Source organism: Nelumbo nucifera, chromosome 5 (assembly GCF_055504915.1).
Source record: "Nelumbo nucifera cultivar China Antique chromosome 5, China Antique-T2T, whole genome shotgun sequence".
NCBI lineage: Eukaryota > Viridiplantae > Streptophyta > Magnoliopsida > Proteales > Nelumbonaceae > Nelumbo > Nelumbo nucifera.
Genome location: NC_142653.1, coordinates 27,705,801 through 27,729,674, shown reverse-complemented (window position 1 = coordinate 27,729,674; position 23,874 = coordinate 27,705,801). Strand labels below are relative to the sequence as shown.

Sequence of the window (23,874 nt, the reverse complement as noted above, 5' to 3'; positions counted from 1 at the left end):
GTGGTTACATCAACAGGTTGGCTAGCAACAACGCGGCACATATCGAACCGTTAATGTGTCGATCGTATGCTCTCCCGGTCCGGTCAGAAAGTAAAAGGTTTGAATAACTCGTACCAAGGAAAAAGGAAAGGAGGAGAGCCCAAAACATTCCGTGCTTGGTGACGAGTTCTGGTTGGGAGCAGGCATGGCGGCCACTAGAGTGACAGCATCAGCAGGAATGCTTCATCATGGCAACAACACTACTCTTCTTCTCAAACAGTCCTTCTCTGTAAGGCAGAGAGCTCTCAAGACCAATTTCAATGTCAATAGAACAACCAAGAGGCTCTTCACCTGCAAATCTCTTTACAAGCCCCAATTTCAGATCAAAGAAGAGGGTCATCCCGAAACCCTTGATTACAGAGTCTTTTTCCTCGACAAATCTGGCAGAAAGGTTCCTTGTTGTTTCTCGGCTTCGATGTTATATAATTTGTTCTTCTAGTCTTTGGTGCTATAATTTCCCAAGGGTTATTTTTCCGGAGTGTGGTTCTTCTTCTCATACGAAGTAGTACGGGTCTTATTTATTGACTTGGGTAACTTTGTATCTCTATTGAACCGTGGACTTCTGAGCGTTTCTCAAATTTGTAAACTAACCTCAAGTCCAGGTGTCTCGTTGTAATTGCGAGCACACTTTGGTCTAACCTTACTGCGATAGAATTCATTGCTTTTGATTAGCATTTGTGACAATGCTGATGGTTTTCTTATTCTTGATTGGTGGTTTGAGTTTTTGTTTTACTCCGTTTTATCCCATGGGTTTGTTCGTGTGACTGGTGGTTGGGGCGATCCAGGGAGGGAAATAAATCTTCCAAAACTTTATCTCTTTACTCTTTCAGGTTCAGAGTACTCAATTTGCATTGAATGCAATTTGGTCACTGACAGAGAGGGACAATTTAACTTGTAAGATTTTGGAAGGTTCAAAGTTAAAGTTTTGATCATGACAATCATTAATTACAAAGTTTGTTTCCTTAAAATAAAGTTATAAGCGTTTTCCTCTCTCTCTCTCTCTCTCTCTCTGTGTTTCAGTTTTGATCATGACAATCATTCTTCGTTTCTTCTTGTTTGTTATGTAGGTTTAAGCTTGTTGCTCAATACGAGTGTCTTGTTTTGGTTCTCGAGGATGAGACATTGGAGGTGAATACTTACTAACAAAGGAAGTTTTTACTTCCTGTGCAGGTTTCCCCTTGGCATGACATACCATTGCATTTAGGTGGTGGCATTTTTAATTTTATTGTTGAAATACCAAAAAATACAAGTGCAAAAATGGAGGTTGCTACTGATGAGCCATACACCCCCATAAAGCAGGATACTAAGAAGGGGAAACTCCGATACTACCCGTAAGTTTTATTTTTCATGGTGGTTTCATTAAATATCATCACCTCTTGGATGGACATAATGGTATTGTTGTTCATGTTGCAAAACATTTATAGGTTGGAAAGAAGTTTATAGGTTTCAGACTGGGTTTCTATTTTGCTTTTTTTTTTTTCATATTTTTCTAAAAATAGGTTGAATGTGATGCTATAATGTGTTGTCTCAATTCATTTTATCTGGGTTCACCATATCTGATAAGATATATTAACTAAGATCCCTTTTAAATGGGATCATAAAAAGGTGGGTGTCACCAACTGGAAGTTTACCTCTATATGCCATTGGTACACCACTTCTTTCCCTTTACCCATGTTTATCTTAGATTTCCTCTTTTGATTAGTTGGCTAGAGAATGTGGAATGAAAGGCATTCTTTTACTGAGAAAATGAGTGGTTATAGGTTTACAGCCTATTAGTCTTATTACTTGTTCTAGATGTATTCTGGGATTTTTACATCATTGTTTGGGTGCACGCAGACACATTTTTATAGGGTGTTCAATGGACAACTTTTTTGTACAGGTGTATGCACCGATGTTAAATGTTATACCAATTGCCTACCATGTCTCCCCTTGTCCACCATCATCCTCTGCAAAGCAAGGTTTTTTGCTTATCTTCATCCTCACTTGCACCTCCTTGTTAGTTCTAGCTAGGCAATTGGTACACCTTCCAAGGTTGGGCAAGAGAGCCATTTTCTTCTAGGGATGATTTCCCACCTGGTTAGCTTTTATTTTTTATTTTTTATTCTTTTATTTTTTTGGCTCTCTGGCCATTAGCTGCTCCTATTCTTCTCTTTGGCATCTTGTCCTGGGCAGATGTGCTTCACACTCGGGCCTCAAAAAATGGTTGGCATCTTAATCCTTGCTTACCTTTCCCCAAAAAGGAGAGACCCTGCTTTGTTAAATAGGGCACGCCCCTATTTGAAACACAAGAGACATTTGGATGAAAAATGATAAAAAGCATCTTCTTTAATGATTTTTATGGGCATTTTATACACACACATTGATGTTGAATGCTATTAAATGATTCAGAGTTGCAGTTGTAAAATGCATAAGTAGGCCATTAAACCCAAATCTGGATATATAACACTTATTTTTGAGAAAAAAGCAGAATAGAGGCTCAGTAACTGATACATGGAAAAAAATAAAAAAACCGTTGGATTTATCATCTATAGATCTACCTGATGTCTCTCATCCAAAATGGTTTATCCTGTTTAGAATGAGAATCATGCCATCATTCCCACCCAGGTTTGGAAAATGGTATCCACTTCTTTCTTTCACCATCCTTGGGGGGCTACAAGTATTGACCGGATCATAACTCTTTCTACTCCCCTTCTTTTCCCTTTAAGATGTTATTGCCTTATAAAGCATATTTGTGAACTCTTTCATTTTTCCTTTCTCAGCTACAACATAGATTGGAATTATGGATTGCTACCACAGACATGGGAAGACCCGTCTTTTTCAAACTCTGAAGTTGAAGGAGCATTAGGAGATAATGATCCAGGTATCATCAGTAAACTTTTATATTTCAACCCATTGTAATGTCACAAATCTCCATGCACCTTGTTATTTTCAATAAGAAACCAGCCAGTTAATCTTCCTAGTTGACTTCAATTTCCAGTTGATGTTGTTGAGATTGGGGGAACCCAGGGAAAGATAGGCCAGATTCTCAGCATCAAGCCTTTAGCTGCTTTAGCCATGATTGATGAGGGAGAGCTTGACTGGAAAATAGTTGCTATCTCATTGGATGACCCAAGAGCTTCTCTAGTCAATGATGTTCATGATGTTGAGAAACATTTTCCGGTAAACTTTAATGTTTTTCACTTACTACTGATATTTTGTACTTATGTTGGACTTAATATGGTGGAATATCTCCTTATTCCAGATGTCTTCTATATTCAAAATATTGCATCTGAACTTGTATAGTTTATCATTACGTACCAGTAAAGAAATGGTGTTACTTTGTTCAACTCTGCCAATCATGATATCTATTACCTTTTCAATAATGAATATTATACCTAGGCAATCAAGATCAGAAGTAGTGACATCCAGGATGGTGGGATGGGTAAGCATTGATGAAAGAACAATTAATATAGTTAATCCCCTAGCACCATATTGCATCCATTTATGTTTAAACTGGTCACAATTAATTCCAGTTCATATTACAGGTTAAAATTTTCCACTTATTTCATTCTCCCCTTCGTTTTTTGTTCCTCCCAAAAGTTTCAATTTCATTTCTTAATGTTAATTTCTTCATAATATGTCATTGTTATCAAAACAAGAAAATAAGAGGACAACGAATCCAATAGAACAGCTACTGACTTTTAGATATGATAAGTCGTTAATTCTTGTATGCCTCCACCCCATCTTCATTTTCCATGGTGGTGGTTCTACTTTGCAACTGGTTTGCTTGAAAAGGACTTGAAGTTAAGTATTTGGTGAGACTGTGCCATTTGGCATTTGAAGGGAGATTTTACTATTTTGTTTTTCAAGGTAAGTAAGATTTTATAGATATAATAAGGTTGCACTCCAAAAACAAGTGCACTGTTCAATGTGTAATACTAATTTACCATATGCTGTAAAACAAAATCAAGAGGAAATTAGAGTTAGATATCCTTTTTTTTTTCTTTTGAAAAAGGTAAAGTAATTTTATTCAAATATCAAATAGAAAATAGCACAACAGATCTTCAGGGGGCAACCCTACAAACTTGGTGTTACATCCCCCAAAGTGCAGATACAATTAAAAGTTCCTAAATCAACGGATTGAAGGAGCTGAATAGTGGACTGATGAGAGAACTCCTTTGAGGCAAGAGGCCAAGACCCAATCATACAAATAGATTAAATACATCTAACAAAGGTTTTGTTTATTTGCACTTAAAAGAGCATAAAATGACTTCAAAACTTTGGAGCTTAGTTAAGAGTGGACAATAAGAGAGGCATCAATCTAACCTGTTCTGTGATCTATTAGTTTGACTTCAACATAGAGGTTATTTGATAAAAGTGCGATGAAAATACATGATACCAAAGTTTACTATAAGAATTAGGAAGAAAAAGATATTGTGACAACGGAGGATAATGTGGAGCTGTGGTGGAATGCTCAGCTGTTATTTGTGGAGCATTTGGGTGAAGAGAAATTCTAGAACTTCTCTAACAAAACTTAGTTTGGAGATTTCTGATAAGCAACTGGAAATTTTAAGGTTAAAAATTACCAAAATGGGCATGGTTATATTAAATATTGCTATTGGGTGCAAATTTCTCACATTATTGATTTTGATGATTAAGGCTCTTAAAATAATTGCTTTGAGAGTGAAACATGACAGAATATAAACACACTGTCTCATGGCCTTTGAAAACTTTCTCACGTTACCAAAATAGGCATGACTATATTAACCCTTAGTGCAACTTTCTTACATCATTGATTTTAAGGATTAAGACTCTTAAAATTATTGCTTTGAGGGGTAAAACCTGGCAGAATATAAACCCACTGTCTCATGACTTTTGAAAACTGATAACTTGCCCTTCTGTATGTTTGGTTCAATTGATTTTGTTTAAAAAGATATTTTTTGAAAGGTAAATGCAAAAGCGCTGATAAAAAAAACAAAGGTAAATGCAAAAGATTGTATCATTGGAGGAAATATTTCCTCAAAAGTACATTGTAAACCCCATCTAGGGGATAAAGATGTATAGTGAAATTGTTATACATACACTGCTCAAAAACCTTGGAAGTATACTTCTATCTTCATATTGGCATACCTCAAAGAAAAACCATCTTCCCCAATAATTTGATTCCAGTGATTTTATTTGAAAGTTTATAAAAAATGCCTAGAGAAGTGGCTTAATTCGAGATGTGGTGAGGGTTTTGAACTAAAGCATGTGGACCCTTAAAATGGTGTCACATGGAACCGGTTGTATGTGGTAAGCATAAATTTGTGTTTTCAAAAGTAATAAAATGGTGGTTTGTATTCCATCATGTTTTACCTTCCAAAGAAATTATTTTAAGATACCTAACCCTTAAAGACAATAATGTGAAAGGGATGCCCTAAATGCAATATTTAATACAATCATGTCTTTTTTGGAGAATTTCCCAAAATATTATCAATGTGATTAAATTTACAAGATCCTCTCTCAAAAAATGCAAGGATTAGTAAAAGATGAAATATCAAGTAATCAAAATAGGCAAGGGTTAAGGAAGATGACAAGAGTAGAAATTGTGTGGACAATTTGGGAGGAAAAAATGCTAGAATTTTCGAGGAGAAAGAAAGATTGTGGAGGCAGTCGTTGAATGTGTGACTGTTAGGGTGGAGCATTGGATCAAATTACTTGATCTATTTAAAACTTTCTTAACAGAAGATGTTGTTAGAAAATGGGAAGAAGTGGCGAACACAAAATATAAGAAAGAGAAAATTGAACCACCAGAGGGACTTTTGAACTGAACTTTGATGGGAGCAGTTTGGGAAATCTGGGGCCTTCAGGTATAAGGGGGAGTGTTTTGAGTTGTAAAGGGTAATATAAGGGATTTGTTTTCAGGGCCGATAGGGGAAAGCAAATCACTAAGAGCTGAAATTATGGCTGTGATGCAGGGGATAAATAGGCAAATAAAATGAAGATCAAGAAACTTATGGTTGAAGGTGACTCTAAGGTGGTGGGGTGGTTGCAACGTAAAAGGAGGCCCTATGGATCTATATAAATGAATTAAAAAGTTTAAATGGTTAACAACGGAGATGCAGGGGGTAAATAGAAATCAATTATTTTGGACTAAATTGTAACATTATTCCCATGGGGAAGGGAAGCATTGTTCTCTCCTCAATGGTGTATAACACATTGTATATATGTTGTTCATAAGATTTTAATAATAAATTGAAGTTATTTATCAAAAATAAATTCCCTGGGTGTTGGAGGGTTGATATGGCAGTACATTCAGAAGTTGTTATTGGGTGGCTGCATAACAATTCAGATGGCCCAGAGTTTGAGATGCTAAATCACAGAGATGAGATGAGAACCTTGTTTTCATGTGCGCATATCTAATTCAGATGGATCTTTTTTAATCTTTTTAGTAGGAAATTCAGATGAATCTAGAGGCTTGTCAATTAATAGTGGATGTTTTTTGGGTGAGGAGGAATTGCATCAGGACTTTGGGCCAAGATTAACTCTGATGCTGTTGTGAAAAAGAATAAGGGACCATTTGGTCGTGGGAACAAGAGTCTGGAATCGGAATGGCCCATTTCGATTCCAACCATTTGGTTGGGTGGAATTGGAATCCCATTCCCATTCCTGGTCGAATGGCATTCCCCATTTGAGGGAATGGCTGTTCCACCCCTCCCCCCCACCTCTCACTTGGGAATGAGATCTCATTCCAGCTGATTCTAATTCTAATTCTGATTCCCATCTGAACCAAACAGGCTATGGAAATAGACTATTCTGATTCCGATTCCAAGGGATTTCAATTCTTATTCTGATTCCTATTCTAGAAGCAAACCAAACAGACCCTAATTCTGCTTGAAGACTCAGGGCAACCTACTACTGCAAAGTGAAGTATATTGTCAAATCCTCAGTTCTAATAGCTGAAACTAGTGATACATGAGAGAGCAATCTTTGCCAGAAACCGTGTTAAGGTCATAGCAAGTATCTAGCAAGAACTACTACACCTCCATGGCAGATAAAAGACTTGGTGGCGGGTTCTATTCATCTAGTGGATGCTTTCTTTGGGGAGATCAAGTTTGTGCTCACTCCCTGGAGGCAACTACCTGGTGGGTTGGTTTTCCAATGGAGTTCCCACAAAGATAACCATACTTGGACAACTCAATGGCCAGCTTACCCACCAGGGCTTGTTTTAACAGATAGGAAAAGGGTGGCTTTCCCCCATGGTGCATAGTCTTCTTGTCAGGTACTCAAAACGGTTGTACTAAGGCTTAGATTTAGAACTAATATCTTCCATACAAGGGTAAAGTCTATTTTTTTACCGCTTTGCCAGTTATATTGCAAATTTAAGGTTCTCCTTTTTAGATGAGTTTCTGTGAAGGAGATTGTTTAAGCCAAAAAGTACCACTACATTTACTGCAATAATCTAGTCCACTACATTCTTTCTGACTTTTGTGGGGTAGGGAAAAAAAAAGGCAAATAGTATATATAGGGTGTTTTGATGGAATGTCATAACCTTTCTCTCTTGATTTTTGCCCTAGCAAATGTGTTAAGGCTGCATGGGACTGTTGCTGCTTGTGTCATTTATGTGAAATGTTCTAGTTTCATTGTTGGTAATTACCACCTTTATGGTTGAAATCCTAAAACTACCTATTTACTATGTAATAATATGTTCCTAAACTTTTTTGCTGTAATTTATGAGTTTTGCCCAAAAATGAATTCATGCAATTAAATAAAATGCAGAAAATGTTGGCATTAAATTCACAATCTACAGGAAAATCCCACATAAGTTTGCCGTAATATTAGGAGAGATTACTTTCACAAATTGGTTCATTGGCATTCTTTTTTCGGTTGTCTTCTCTATCTATTTCTTGGTCTAATCTGCAGTTTTCTTTAGGGAACTCTCACTGCAATTAGAAACTGGTTCAGAGACTATAAAATCCCAGATGGAAAGCCTGCTAATAAGTTTGGTCTTGGCAACAAGGCAGCCAATAAGGTATGTTAATTTTGATTCCCTTTTTAACTTGTTGCAAGAAATATCTGCTTGAGAGGATCAATAGAAGTTTCTTAACTCATTTTTTTCCATATGTGGGGGTAACTTGCTGGCTAAAAGGGTTTGGATAGTGATCCTAGTATGGAATCTGTTCTGTATAAACTTGACATCAAAGTTCTATTTTTGTCTGCTGTTTTGATGGTTAATTCAATCAGAATAGTGCAAAGTATGGTAGAAATTATTGAGAATTGACGAGCAAAACAGGGAGTGAATAGGCGTGGATTTCTTGGGGTAAAATGGGTTTCCTAACGTATCATAATAGTTAAGGAAGTTAGGACTTTGGAAGTTGGTTTTTATTGGTTCAGGCTATATAATCAGCCTGTTCTTAGGGTGCTAGGCACTGTTTATAGGTATCCATTCTTTTCTCACAACTAATAAAGTTTCGCATGTTATCCATCAAAAATAATTTTGAGAATTGACAGTTTAAGTTGCATTAGATTGTTATGAGAAAGCAACTTTTTTTTTCTGAAAAAAGCTTGAATGACATTGTAACCACCTGCTCTGAAAGCAATTTTATGAGAACACAATTAATTTTTCTTTCTTTTGGTTGAAGTCAATAAAAGAACAGAAGCTACTTTGACTAAAAAAACAGTGCTTAGCTAACTAGGTGTGCAATTGCAATCAGCTTGCACTTGAGAGGACATTTAAAATGGGTTCCAATCTTGGCTCAAGTGGGTCCTATGTATTCAAAAGAAGTAATATTCTGAGAAGTGTTACCAAACTGATTTTTTTTGCTAAAGTAGAAAAATATCATGGTTTACCAAACTCAAATTGATCTGATTATCTGCTCTGGATTAAAACACTGCCTTTGCTTGTGCATAGGTGCTCAATTCTACACTTGAGGCAAAAACAAATCCAAACACAACCTAAGATCATAACATAAGGGAGATTAGACGGTCTAACCCTGAGAAAAATGAGTATATATGCACTTCCAATCAGTATATATAGATGCTAATTGTGTGTCTTGAATGCAAAAATACAGTTTTACTGAAAAATAAAAGGGAAAAGAAATACATGACATCCATCCATCAATTCCTAAAACCATTATATAATTAACAGATATACCTTGCGGATATTTAGCAATTAATCTCACTTGCACAAAAACAAACTACAGTAATTTGTGTGTGCAAATAATTATTGATGTTTTCCGCTAAGCGGACAAATAGTCAGATTTAATTTGAGGCTAGCCTGTAGTTGATAGCTTTCTGACATAGTGACGAGTTATTGTAGTGAGTTCCAATACTGTGGATCTGGCAACCCCTAAAGTTGAAATTTTCAATCACTTAACTCATCTATCTCTAGAATAATCGATTGAATTAGTGTATGTCAAGATAATTTGTTGTTGATATTGATAAGGATTTTTCTCTCTTTCCTGATACGCAGGAATATGCTTTAAAGGTCATCACTGAGACCAACGAGTCTTGGGCCAAATTAGTGAAGAGATCGATACCCTCTGGAGAGCTCTCACTGGTCTGAATTCTGAAATATAATTGGTCAAGCAGGGCTGCAATACTGTTGCTTTATCCTCCCCGTGACCCTGCAGAGAATTTTTGGCCAATGACATTAATGTCTGGACTAGGAAAACAGAATTATTATTTATTACTACTATAGGGCTCTTGTTTTTTCTTCTACTCTAGTGTAATCTTGCTTCTTTGTTATCCATTTTAATAAATTTATAGCAACTTTTTTTGAACTTTAGGAGTGAGACCTTAATTATCATTTTCTTCAGGGGTGTGTTGCCAGGTTAACTGGCATGGGTGGAATATCCAAGTTTCCATGTCATTTGCCATTTGTATTGGTTGATACATATCATGTATCATGTATTATGTATTATGTATCGACATTGGGTTTTTTTGGGTAAAAGTACAAAGACCCCTCATACGTTGCGACAAAGGCCCCCCTCTGTCAGCATTCCATCAGTTAACTTCCGAAAAAGACTTTTATTTGGCTGTTTAAACTTTTTAAGTCCCAAAACTACCCTTTATTATTTGCTTAGATGATTTTATCCTTTTATTTGCATTTTGATAATCCACTGGCTTTCATATGGTTAAAATAGTTGGCGTAAAACATGTACATAGGTTTTTTTCTTTGATAATGGCATAAAAATACATTCTTCTTTGACGATGGTGTAAAAGATGCCAACTTTTTTTGGTATTACTGGATATTCTTCTATATTTGATGACAGCACACCAAATAGCTCTTCGCTGGGGAAATTGTGGCAACAACTTTTGGGAGAAAGCAATGTTGGGTTCTTGTCAAATTGATGGTGCTCTGATGGTATCTTTGTGTAGGTTTGGATTTAGTAGAAAATTAGAAAATGAACGAGGAAATGGCTTTGCTCAGTTTTGTCATTTTGAAAATTTCAGGTTATGCCCTTCGAATTACAAAAGAGGATATTTTAATAATTTAGTACTTTCCATCAGGTTACTTAACGGTCAAGGGGTATTTGTCACAATAGAACTTTGTTCTAAAGGGATATTTGTCACTTATCCATATTACAGAGGATTATTGCAAGGTTCAAAATATTAATATGCCGGTAGAGGCTTATCGGACATTTCGATACTTGTTTTTTTATATTATTTTTGAACTGGTTCAAAGGAACCGGTTTAGGACCCCTCCATCTCCTGAATCGGTCAAACCCCCAATACACCCACTATAGGGGTGTATCGAAAGGGTCCTGGAACGATACGTATCGACCGATATAGATTGATACATAACGATACTTTGAACATTGGATTATTATGATTTACCCTATTTTTAAGTCATATCGGCTATATGGCATATATCACTGAAAACATTAAAACACTTGTAAATTAATCAAATGGCATCATAAAAGTGATAACCAATCACGTAGTTATTTATCAAATACAAGGGGGTTTTGATTGGTGAAAGCCCTTAGCCCTTCCCGTATCATGACTTTCCGGCAGCATGGTTTTTTTTTTTTTTTTCCATGTATACATGCATACTGAATTCATCAAGAAAATTGAAATTTGAAAAATTTCCACTTACTCTTATATTATTGCAATTGCCTACATTCTAATCATAATTAATGCTAACTTGTATTCATAAGTAATGATTAAGTCAAATTAAATACGTCTGGAGAGTTAAAACCAGGTCTCCCACAAGAAATTAAAACAGGCTTTAATTTTTGACTTTCAATCTAAAAGTTTTAACTCTAAAATTGGCATTTCAAGTATTAGTAAAATAAATATTCTCTTCCGGTTCCTAACATTAACATTTTTCAAGTGACAAGTGTATGTTAATGCCATCTTAAAAAATAAAGGAAAATTTTCTTAAATTACCCTTATCATTTAGTTAATTAATTGACTAAATATACACTTACTATTTGACTATTATCTAATACATCTGAGATGAGGTGGGCAGTTAAGATCTGGATTCCATCATCTGAGATGAGGTGGGCAGTTAGGGAGGAGTTTTGAATACAGGTGCATATCTGAGGCAGAGGGCTACCCTGTACCTGTACTAATTTCAACTTTCAAAACCAACACAGCACCGGCTTCAATATCTATCTCTCTCTCCTTAAATCATTGCTTCCCTCAAAACTGCCCAAATCTAGGTATCAAAACACGCTACTTCCTCTTTGGCTCATTCCAAAGAACTTAACATAGATGTAATTGAACCCTCCAAGGTGGAGCTGTCTCTGTAGGGAGACGTCTCTGGTGAGATTGAGGCTCGGAGAGAACCGGTGAAAAGAGGAATAACTCTTCTTGCCATCAAGACGGATTTCCTCTACACCACAGAGTGGAGGTTCTGAGTTTTCATCGGCATATTGGCAGGAGGTGTCGGTAGCTCTCGCATTGGCGCTGGTGTTGGTGTAGAGTTAGGTCTTGGGTTTTTATTGGCAGATTGGTAGGAGGTGCCAATGGCGTAGCGTTGGTGCTGGCGTTAGAGACTTGTCAGAAACAGTTTCTTGTTTTGTCGTTCGATCATTTTCTGCTGGTGGTGAGATCAAAACATGGGTTTGGAGCTCTTTTATCTCCACCTTTTTGGAGGCTTAAAAAACCTAAGCAAACGCTATCTTAGTGCTTAGCGTCATCAATATATTTACAAGATTTATAAAAAATTCCGTAATGTGTCAGTCAATGTGTATCCAGATCCATCCGCCGTGTCAATGCATATCCAAAATTACCTTGCTTGTTGAGAGAAGTGGGGAAAGTGATGGATATCGTATTTTCTCTATACACCACCACCAGAGAGCAATGGTCTTGAAGATTCTTGTACTACTTTTTAGCTGGTTCTCCCTTCTTGTCTCATTTCCGGTCTTAAACTCCTAATGATGATTTGATGCTGGATAGAGAATGACCAGAGAGCGTCGAATCATATTGTATCAATTCTCTTAATTCCCAGGTCAAGGCCCGACTGTTCACAGTTGGAGATTGTTTAGGAGGTAAAATAAATAAATTAGCTTCGCTGCGATGTGTGTACTGTGTATTCCAGACATCTAGTGGGATTTATGCAAACCCAGAACAGGGCTTAGTTGAACCTTTCTTTGATCACTTGTATTTCAACCATTTATCCGTTCCCCCTACATCTGATCTGGTCGAGACTCGAAAGCTCGAAAGAAATATATTTCGTTCTCCGTGTTTTTGTACAACTCATGAAGTATCCACAACAGAAAGTCCAGTACATTCGGGATCGACAGAAATTGGTATATGCTAATATATATATATATACATTATATCTCCTCCTCCTCGTTCTGAGGGTCAGTCAGCAGTTAGGAAGACCAGCAACTGAGTTGAAGGGCCTCTTGAAACCTCTGCTCCAAGGAGGCAGAGGAGGGAGGAGGAGAAGTTTGGGAGTGTTTTTGTTGTTGTTGGACGGGTCCTCGCAAGAAGAGACTAGAAAACCATTTCCCCGCCGAGACGCTCACTTGGAAAGCAGCGGCAGTTTCATCCCCAGCTGACGTCGGAGATGTAGGCGACGATTTGTAGTGGTGGGAAAGAATCAGCATTGCAGCTGTTGGAGACATATTGGAGTGGAAGAGATTGGAAACCCAGAGAGAGAGAGGTATTAGTGTAGTGAGTCAAAAGATAACGCCCCTAACCTTGTTTATATAGTGATGGCATAAGAACAGATTGCAATGGAAAAACTGGCAGTTGAAGCCGCAGCCGCAGGAATAAGTGGGGTTGTTGCTAGTTCACGTTTTTTTAGTAATTCTATGGGTTTATCATTGGAACTATGGGCAGTATTATCATGTTTGAACTTTGAACTTTGAACTTTGAAATGGGGGGAGGATAGAACTGGGAACAGAAGAGAGAGAGAGAGAGTGAGAGGAGAAAGAAAGCGCTTTTCACATCCTGTGGGCATTTATGAAATCCGAAAAACGACCGTGGTTTTGCTTTGCGGATTCCGCAAGAGGACGTCTTCTCATCTCAATTCATTTCATTTTCATCTATATCCTTTTTACTTACCCATACACGTGGTCAATTGGTTTGGTCGGTTCTGTTGTGTCCTAATCCTAATTGCTAGTTGCTACCATGGAGAATGCTAAGGATACAATTAAACTATTTTAAAGATTCTCTTTACTTTTTAGTTTGAGTGGGGAAATAGGAATGAGATCGGAAGCCAAGCTGAAGCTATCATGTTTGACACAGACACATCAACACAAGACTAAACAGAAGTCTAGGCTGGTTATATATGCCTGGTTTAAATTAATGGCATGTCCACAAATCCATCATTGAAAACGAAGGCAACACTGCAATCTTACGAAAAAGGAAACGTTTCTTAAAATCCAAAAATGGCTTCGTTGTACAACTCCTGAAATTATTTCATTTTAGATGATAAAGTTGTGCTCTCAAAATTGTAATGAAAAACTACAAGATATCATTTCATTCAAGTGGTTTCCCAACAATTGGATTGGTTACAATAACAACATGAGAGAGAGAGAGAGAGTGTGTGTTAAATAATCAACATGATGTCAGTTTCTCACAATGTTCATGCTGCTAACCATACAACTTTATCAACAATTTACTAATAGCAGGACAAACTACAATTGGATGAGACTCTTGAAGCAGTATGTACCAAGAAGAAACCAACCAACAAGCAAGATGGTGAAGAAAGCCAGGCCAGTTAGGAAGGTCCAGCCACCCAACATAAGCCCTAAGGTAAGTACTATAACAAATGGTAAATAAGATTTAACAATGGCTGCTTTGTTCACCCAATGGCCCTTGATGAAAATAAGAGCTGCTAAGTTCACAACATTCCAGCAGTTGGTGCCACCATAACCCAACCTGTTGAGGTTATTTGCAACGAAGGAATGGCAGTTGCATATAAAGAGGTTGTACGATCTATGCTGGAATTCCTGTGTGCTCTTCCGTAACGCATCATCCCAGGTCATCCTCTGTCTTACAGGTTCACTATGCTCATATCCATCCTTCCTTTCATATTCATCCCAACAAGCAGAAATGCAGCACTGTTGACCAGTAATTTGTAGAAACAAGCATTAGATATGGCTTGTAATCTAGAAATATTTGCAAACGAGGAAATTAGGAATATTACTAGTCACCTTATCTTTATTTATCTGTAAATACCGAGCTACTGCTCCAAATGCAAAGTGGTCAACACATACAAAATTCGGTCCTGCAAAGTCCAAGATGACACCATCCTCTCTGCATATGCCTATGTGGCCAATGAAAGGTATGAACCATGAAATTAAAGGAAGTGGTGTCCAAACAATGCAGAATGGAAAACGGGCTCTTTGTGGATCAATCTGTAGAATTGGGGTCATGGTTGCCTCAAGCATCAGCTCATTATCTGGTTTGGTGTTTTCTTCCATCTGCTAAAGTTATTGTCTTACCTATGGATAAATGTATCAGATAGAAAGGTGTCAGAAACCAGGTGCAGTCTTTCATGAACAAAAGCACATTTACCTTTAACTTATACCTAATAACAACAAAATGTGATTTCTGGTTATTCCTACAAACACCTTTGCGCTTGACAAACTGACTAACAACATTAAGGCCAATATTTATAAGGGTGAGGACTCGAGAGAAAACATCAGGACCATGTGAGGCATCAAGATGAACCTTGGGGTATTAAAGTATCATTATCCATGGTTTCCATAAAATAAATGGAAGATTACATTTTATAAGGGAAAAAATGTACATAATAAAGCAACCATCAAACAATGAGAACAATAAAATTAAAATAATAAAATCTAATTAAATAAAGGGCAGCCCAGTGCACAAGGCTCCCACCAATGCAGGGTCTGGGGAGGGACAGATGTATGCAGCCTTACCCCTGCACACACAGAGAGGCTGTGTCCAATAAAATATAATTAAACTTATTAAAAAACAAAGTTAAAAGAAGCCAGCAATGCTTCTATTTGGATTGACTATTTAATTTATCCATAATATGGACAACAGTGCTGTTAGTCATCTAGCCATTTCAAAAGGTAATGGCAAATACTTGAATTACTTTAATAGACTTTCCTTTTGTTTTTGTGAGTCCATCAACGTCATAATTCTTGTTCTAGAATTGGAACAACTCTAATCCTTAACTGAATACCTGCATCCATACTACTAAGAATTTCTTTTGAAATTTTATTTGCTTCTGCTTTATTACCATTCCGAAAAATAAACCTGTTTGGTAAACCTCATCAACTATCCAGAGCTTATGAATGTCTCAAGATTTAACAAAGTCTTCCTATACCCCCTAAGGTTGGGAGTTTCTGTTGGGAAGCCTTTCTGGAAAGAGTTAATACATGTGATCTACTTCAAAGAAAAGACCCAACAGTTGTTTGTGTCTTCATTGGTGTATCTCTGCAAAGCTGATGGTGAGTCTGAATATCATTTACTGATTTCCTGTCGATTTACTAAAAGCATTTGGGAATGGTGTACTTCTTTGTTTGGGTGCAGGTGCCCCCCCCCCCCCCCACCCCTTTGAATGTGCAGAGTTTATTCAGGTTCATGCCTAGTCGGCCGATAAAAAGGGCCAAGGCTATGTGGAGATGTATGAGGGCTGCAGTATGCTGGACTGTTTGGGAGGAGAGGAACTCACAGAAATTCTCAGAAAAGGAGAGAACCTTGGAAGTAATATTGGAGGTAATCCATATTAGGGTGATAAATTGGCTGAAAACTTTGGCCTTGTTTACAGACTTCTCAGTAGATGAGATGGTAAAAAACTAGAAGGAAATTGCAGAATTAGTCTCAGCTAAAAAGGCATCACTCTCTTGCTGGAGTCCCCCATCTAATGGCTTTCTTAAACTAAATTTTGATGGCAGCAGTATGGGTAATCCAGGTTCATCTGGAATAGGGGGAGCAATAAAAGATGAACATGGAAATCTGTTAGCTATGTTTTTAGGACCAATTGGGGAAGGAGACTCCTTGCGGGCTGAGATTCTTGCTGCCCTTGAAGGGGTTCAAAGAGCCAAGGAGATGCAAATTAGAAAGCTGATTATTGAAGGAGATTCTGAAGTGGTGGTGAACTGATTAAAAGAAGATAACTCAAGGATATGGAAGTACAACAATGAAAAACGAAAATTCAAGTGGCTGGCTAAGGATGTTGAAATTCAGTACAAATGGGTTAAGAGAAGTGCAAACTCGCTGGCAGATGGTTTAGCTAGGCAAGGGGTTAATAGAACCTCTTTGTTTTGGGCTTTATTGTAATTGTATTTGATGCTCACAGACTGTTATAGGGAGCTAAGATTGTTTAGCCCCCTTGCTTTGTAATTCTTCTTAATTTTAATGACTATATTTCAGTTATTGATCAAAAAAAAAATGAAATGCATATTCCTATTCATTGTGGTACTTTTCATAACAAATATGCATTAAAGTGTAGTTTTTGTTTAACTAAATTTGGTAGATCATAACTCTTGTTTTCTGCAAATCACCAACTTCTCCCACAACCATTCTCCTTCGGACTTTTGGAGTCAGGCCACCACCACCGCCCTACCACACCTAGTAAGCTTACAATAAGAATTCATTCGGTAAAGGAACTTGATGGAAGCAAAAACAATGCCCAAAAAAACTAGTTTGAGTGCAGAAAAACAGTATTATATATTGCCTTGAGACTTGGGAGGTTTATGTGTATTATCAATATTTTGTAGTTTCTAGGACTTGCAATTATTTTGTGAAATGAGAAGCAGAATTATAATCATGTTTTGTTACTAAGGATACCTCACTAGAAATGCATACTTTGATTCCATAACATAGGATTATTGATGCCTGACCACAGTTACTTAATCACTAGTTGGTACTCCTATTTGTCAACTGTTTGATACAAACCGATTCACAAATCTATTTGTAGTTATTTGCAAAAGCAGATGTAGCCTAATAATAAGATACATTAAAGAAAATTCTAAATCAAGATGTCATTAATTAGAAGGTATGTAAGTACAATTCTTCAAAAGAAGCAAAGCAACATGAAAACCTAAAAAAATAAAAAGCTAAAAGGCAAATTCCTTGTTTTTCTCCTAAAATCTTGTGCACAAGCATGCAACTAAAGAAAGCCTAACCAAAAGGACAAAACATCTACTTAATTAGCTGTTATCTCTACAACATAAAAGGATAAGATACCTAACCTGAGTGTCTCTACTGCATGAAACATGTATACCAAGAAATACATACTCTAGTTAACAAGATTATGGACGTTAAGCCAACCAAAATAGAAGCCTGCCCCTAGCTAAGCCTGTTTGCTGAAGGGATGTGAATAATGAAAGATGAACCTAAACCCAAACCATACAAATAGACAAACCAGGTAACTATGTACTGCACTATGTGGAGCCTCATAATAACATAAATGGAACTCCTTTGACATTTCCCTTTTTGGCAATGGGAAAAAACTTCATTGCTTGTTAAACATAGTTACATCTGTCTCCCCTTGTCTGCAACAAGTCTAAAAAATAATGTTTCATCCAGACTGGTGATGTATTCATGGTGATCCTATCTTCTTGCTTATTTCTCGCTCTATATGCAATTTCATAAGCAATTGTATTGCTTTCTCTATTTACATATATTATATTAAATGCATCAAGAAAAAAAGGCATTAAGCATCTAACATGTTTGAACAGAGCCAGATCCATCCACTGTATACCGCTTCCTGTGTCTTGGATTTTATTAACCATGGCTTCTAAATCAGCAAAAAGTGTCACCTGGCACAAACTTAAAATTTTAACATTTTCCTATTGTATGAGCTATTAATTGCCTTTGTTGAAAACCAAACGTGCATACTGGGACTTATTGTTCATCAACAATTACAACATTGACCTAATAAAAAATTGTTATTTTTCATCATAAAAATGCTTGGATGCATAAAATGATTCTCTTTTCTTTCTCTCACTGTATTACCAAATGTCCATTATTCTGCCCAAGCATGTGTCTTGAAATATTCCAAAGGAAGTATTTCTAGGAGACAGAAAACACATCTTCAAAGTAAATAATATGCAATTGCAGCCCAAGATATCCATTAAGAGAAGCTAAGACCCTGGTATCCAACATGAACTGCACGTTCAGGTGGAATTCAAGATCAGCAAATGATACTCCTGACTCCTAGTTGGGTAAGGGTCTACAAGGGTTGAGATGGAATGAGGAACACCAGGCTTGGGCATAAACTTGTAAAACTGTGTTGAATTATTTGGATATTTGAATGTCAGCCTTTGGCTGTTCTTTACTGACTCATTTTCATTCTAATGTCTTTGGAATGTTGGAATTCTTTTTTCTTCGTTACATTTATCATAGTTTAATAATTGATGATATTGATTAAAAGAATCAGCTAACTATAATGCAGGGATTTTAATGTAATTAAATACTTCCATGACAAGAATGAAGATATCACACCAAGCATGAGAACCTCAGTTTTTTTTTTTTGATAAGTAAGCCTCAGTTTATGTTGTAAATATGACAAATCAAAGAGAAGCTCAACAAATCGGATAAGTTCTTGGGTTGGGCTACTTGGGAGGAACACCATGCATGAACTGCTCAAAAAGAACTTCCTATGCCTATTATAGATCAACACATCAACCACTAGTTTAAATTTGAATATATATGGTTTTTCCTTATTAAATCGTTTTAGGAAAGATCGGTGACATATTTTTCCCTTCATAGGTAACTAGAGATTTATCTTCCCGTAAAGCTCCAAAGGCACTGAAGAAAAAAAAAGAATTGGAGTGGATACACTCTGAGGAGAGTTAGGAAGAAGCTAATAATTAGAAGAAATTTCCAAGAACCATAGAAAATGAGAGGTATCTTCTCAATTCTCTTTTCCTTTCCCTCTTATGACTAAGAACAAAAGCTCTTATTATTAATATAGCGATTCCTCGAGGTTAGTTTTAAAAATATATATATGCATACAGATAGAAATGGAAGTTGATGAGTTTCACAGACAGAAAGAAAAAAGGCTGAATTAATTTAACTCAAAACAATACAATTTTACGACGTGGAGGGAGCTCGCTGTTCAGTCCAGTCAAACTATTTAGGGTTCTCATTATATGTGTAAAATTTGATTATAGCATACGAAGCTTCCTTTAGTGATGTTTGCTTCTGAAATTTGAATTGAAGGTCAGAAGATAAATAAACCCTAGTACATAAACTTCCTCGAAAAGAAACAAACTAGTCAAATAATCGAAACACGTTGGAAAGACAAAGCGATAAGAAGGTTTATTAGAGTACCTGGATGAACTTGGTTCTTGGACGGAAAGTGGCGACTGGCAAGTAGAGACGACGACCCAAGCAGAATTCTTTGAATTACTGGAGAAGGGGTTGCAGATGCACTTCAATGACTGGAGTCGCGGGATCCAATCCGCGAATCTGCAGGCGCTACGTGGTATAGCCGGTGGGCCTCGCGACTCGCGTCCACCCTGCCCAATTTCCACCCTATTGGCCCATTCCGACCCTGTGTCCTGCCAACCTCCGACAGTCTGACCCATTAAATTAATCTCACTATTTTGAGAGACCGTTTGGTTGGGGGAACGGGGATCTGAAATAGGAAATTCTAATTGTTTGGTTGGATGGAAGAATCCATTCCATGCATAATACTATATAGGAGGATGAGATGTTTACGATGTATGGCTGCAATATTATATGGGTAGATGTGAACAGAGTATTTATGGGCAGGAGATATGAACTCTGAATGGAATCGGAATCCCATTCTCATTCCTAGTGGAATGGTCATTTCCTCCCTTCCTTCAAAACGAAATCCCATTCCAACTGATTTCAATTCTCACTCCCATTTCTATCAGAACCGAACATATTATGGTAATAGACCACTCTAATTCTAATTCCAACAAATTTTGATACTGACTATAAACCAAACAGACACTAAATTCTAACATTCAAAAAGAAAATATCGATATAGCCACCCATTAGAGGTGTTAGCACTTACACCACTGAATGTCTAGATTTCAACACTTTGCCCCCTCCTCTTGATGTGTTGACATAACAGTGAAAATAAAATTATCAATTTTCCCAGTCGAGATTTCAAGGGATGAATCTTTTGATAACAATAAATATCAAAATAATGAAAATAACCATTCTAAAGCACAAAAACATTCTAAAGTATTCTCAAGATGAACTTATCAAAATTAACCCAATAGATACCTACAAACCGGTTCAACCAATTTAAATTAACCAAATAGGTGATTCAACCTGCTTCCAACTCGCTAAAGGGTTTGGACGAATTATAAATGAGTGAATTGGGGTGTTCAACACACACATACATATATATATATATATATATATATATATATATATATATATATACGTATATTTATTGTTATCACCCATAGGGCTGATAACATTTAAACAACAAATTTAAAGTTCTCAAAATGAACTTTGTTGAAAGAAAGTTGATATAAACATGTGAGAATTAGGATTAAAAAATTAAATTAAAAGGAAAAAATGGTCTCATAAAATAGCTTTAGGGTAATTTAGAGTTTTAGGAATGTTTAATTTAATATTCTATGAAGTTACATTGATGGCAAGCCCGTGTCCATGTGTGTTTGGAGTATTGCTCTATTGTTCTTTTTTGTATTGGCATGTGTGTCACTTTATGACTCCATGCCTCACTTTATGATTTCAGCTTCCATGAAATGAGTGTTAAGCAGTTTATGTATGCCCTTAGCTTCAATCTAATTTGATGTACTTTTGTTATTTAATGGAAATAAATAAAGTGCATGTTTGATTCATGTTGTTTGGTTTAATTCTGTGTAAAACCCTAAAACTGGACATTTGTAGAGACTCATGTTAGTTTTAAATGTTCACAGCCGTTGGATAAGTCTGGGGAGATTTATCCTGCCAAGGCTGATGCTGGTGTGCCACCAAGTGTTGGGATGGCCTGTCTCAGCCATCAGGGTAAGACCCGAGGCACATGCAGTATGGGATTACTTGAATCCTTGAACCGGACCAGATTTCCAGTCTTGCCCTGGACCTTGGAGATAGATGGGCAAAACTGGAAAGTTACACCTGACCCCTAGACTCGATTATGACACTTCACTAGGTGCTGGATCAGGCTGCCTTTGATATGCCAATCAGTGAGATCCTTAGTGGGGATCAAAACCTGGGTATGTTGGGACAGTTTGAGAATTCATCTGAGTGGGTGGTCATAGTGACAGAATCAGCCACTTTGTCGGACAAAGGGTAATGATCGGGAATGCACTCTCTCTGATGGAAACCAAACTGCCGGCAGTTGATTTCAATCGTTGGAATTTTGTTTTGCAAAATTAATATATTCATATATATATGTACGGTTTCAAAATGTTTGCAAATGGTTTTAATTCCCGGGATCCATATGAGAGGAGAGTGCGGCACTGTTCCTTGCAGCCGAGGGAGAGGTCCTCTCTTGTCGGGCAGTGCTTGATCATTAAGGGCTGAGAGGTTAAGTGTAAGACCATTTAGGATAATACCTGATGGGCTAATCTTGCACCTGTCCACAGTCCCTGGGTTTTTATAAAATGGCTTGGCCCAGGGACCACTTAATGTAAGTGTTGGGCCCATAGGGTCCATACGATGGACTCAAGGGGTTCATTGAGTTTTTCAGTGAATTCGGCTGGGCCTTGTATTAAAGGCTAGGCCGAACCCATGTGGCTGGTGTGTAGATCAATGCTTGGGTCCCACGCCATACAAAGAAGCCCAACTGGGCAGCAGATTGGAAGCTAATTAAACACTGAACACTTAATGGGCCAAAAGCCCATTTCGAGGTGGGCTGATATGATCACCCATCCAGGGGGCGAATTTTAGATTGAAGTTAGTAAAATGATTGGGCTCTTAGCTCTATCCACTCTTAGAGACCAAATTCAAATCAGATTTGAATCTGGTAATCTCCTGATAAGATCAGGAGTAAGCTAACTCTATCTGGAAAAGGGATTGAGATCATCCCCTATCCAAATACTGATTTGGATTGGGATAACTCCTAAGGAGGAGATTTCTTAATAAAGAAGAAAGGAGGAGATTTCGAACCAACTAAGAGGGAGAAATATCAGATTTCGAACCAAGCAAGATCGCAAGAAGGGTTCCTGCGATTTGAGATTAGATCTCATACTCTCCAGAAAAGAAAAACAGTTCAGCCTTTTTCGTTTTCTGGAGATCTCCTCCTGCTGCCACCATCTGCAACATTGCAAGATTCGATCTTTGCAGAAAAGAAAGTCAAGAAACCAGTTCTTGACATCAGTCTTGCAAGAAAGACTGAAAGAATTCAGTGTTTAGTACATCCAGGGGATTCTTGTGAAGGATCCAGTGTGTAGGACGCACCCTGCTGGTTCTGTTCCATCCACAGCTGTGTCATCTTCAGCAGGGACAGATCTTGGAGCATTCTTTGGGCGTGAACACCAACTTTGGGAGATACTGCTTCTCCGGATCAGGTATAATCCTCCCATTTATCTTTTGGTACAGATCTGGTTTGATTAGGGTTCAAGTAGATCCTTGAATATTGTATTCTAAATTTAGGGAATATGATTCTTAGTTGGGAGAAGGTAGGAAATTTTTGAAATTCGCCCACCCATTCCGCAACCTTTATGGCGTCCATTAGATGGATCCTACCATTCTTTCAATGAGAGGTCGAGGTTTTCCTATACTGTGTATGTTTCTCATAGGCTAGTATAAGATATAACCCTAACCAATAATAGCACACCCCATAGTAGCCACTTATCATAGTGTATGTGCCTCCACACAATTGAAGTTGTGTTTGGTACAATTGCCATTTTAGGCAACATTGAAAATGTCGATATGTTCGATATGCCGGTAGGGGCTATACCAGTGTATCAAGCAAATCGATACATATTTTTGTGCCTTTTTTTTTAAACCGATTCAGGGGGGCCGGTTTAGGGCTCCTCCACCCCCTAAACCGGTCATACCCCATACACCCATTATAGAGACGTATCGAAAAGGTCTCAAAACGATATATATCGACCGATACGAGCCAATACGTATCAATACTTTAAACATTGATTTTAGGTTCAAATGTTTAAAAAAGGAATGACATTTCATGTCAAAACACTTGATTGGTTGGTACTTATACTCATTAGGCGTTTAACAAGTGATTTGAGTAGTATTATGTTTGGTATGAACATTGTAACTTAAAATCAATGCTTATATATATATATATATATATATATATATATATATATATATATAAAACAATGGGTGGGAATTGGGAAGTAGGGGTGTCCATGAGTCGAGCTTGAGCCAAGCTTATATATATATATATATATAACAATGGGTGAGAACTAGGAAGTAAGGGTGGCTATGAGCCAAGCTCTTCATGAATTACTCGATCTCGGCTCGGCTTCAACCGAGCTCGAGCCAAGCTTATATATATATATATATATCAAGGTTCAA

The 23,874-nt window shown here is 37.2% G+C and overlaps 2 protein-coding genes across 2 annotated transcripts; one reads left to right on the top strand and one right to left on the bottom strand.

Annotated features, from left to right (window-relative positions):
• LOC104607570 (soluble inorganic pyrophosphatase 6, chloroplastic-like) lies at window positions 1–9,979 on the top strand. Its single transcript, XM_010273236.3, has 6 exons — window positions 1–430; window positions 1,210–1,370; window positions 2,799–2,899; window positions 3,017–3,198; window positions 7,931–8,029; window positions 9,470–9,979. Exons 1-6 carry the CDS (start codon window positions 185–187, stop codon window positions 9,560–9,562), a joined length of 882 nt encoding a protein of 293 aa, XP_010271538.1. The 5' UTR covers window positions 1–184; the 3' UTR covers window positions 9,563–9,979.
• A 2,685-nt stretch (window positions 9,980–12,664) lies between these two features.
• Window positions 12,665–20,083, bottom strand: RTH (RTE1-homolog). Its single transcript, XM_010273235.3, has 3 exons — window positions 19,714–20,083; window positions 14,613–14,903; window positions 12,665–14,519 (listed from the first exon to the last, which is right to left on the bottom strand). The coding sequence occupies exons 2-3, from the start codon at window positions 14,880–14,882 to the stop codon at window positions 14,094–14,096; spliced, it is 696 nt and encodes a 231-aa protein (XP_010271537.1). The 5' UTR covers window positions 14,883–14,903; window positions 19,714–20,083; the 3' UTR covers window positions 12,665–14,093.
• Window positions 20,084–23,874: the final 3,791 nt, after the last annotated feature.

Bases quoted from the DNA above. Each gene is read 5' to 3' on its own strand.
- LOC104607570 (XM_010273236.3), top strand. From the start codon at position 185: ATGGCGGCCACTAGAGTGACAGCATCAGCAGGAATGCTTCATCATGGC. The intron at 1,371-2,798 runs GTAAGTTTTATT...TTCCTTTCTCAG, and splicing joins GGGAAACTCCGATACTACCC to CTACAACATAGATTGGAATT. The intron at 3,199-7,930 runs GTAAACTTTAAT...AGTTTTCTTTAG, and splicing joins ATGTTGAGAAACATTTTCCG to GGAACTCTCACTGCAATTAG.
- RTH (XM_010273235.3), bottom strand. From the start codon at position 14,882: ATGGAAGAAAACACCAAACCAGATAATGAGCTGATGCTTGAGGCAACC. The intron at 14,520-14,612 runs GTGACTAGTAAT...ACTGGTCAACAG, and splicing joins TACAGATAAATAAAGATAAG to TGCTGCATTTCTGCTTGTTG.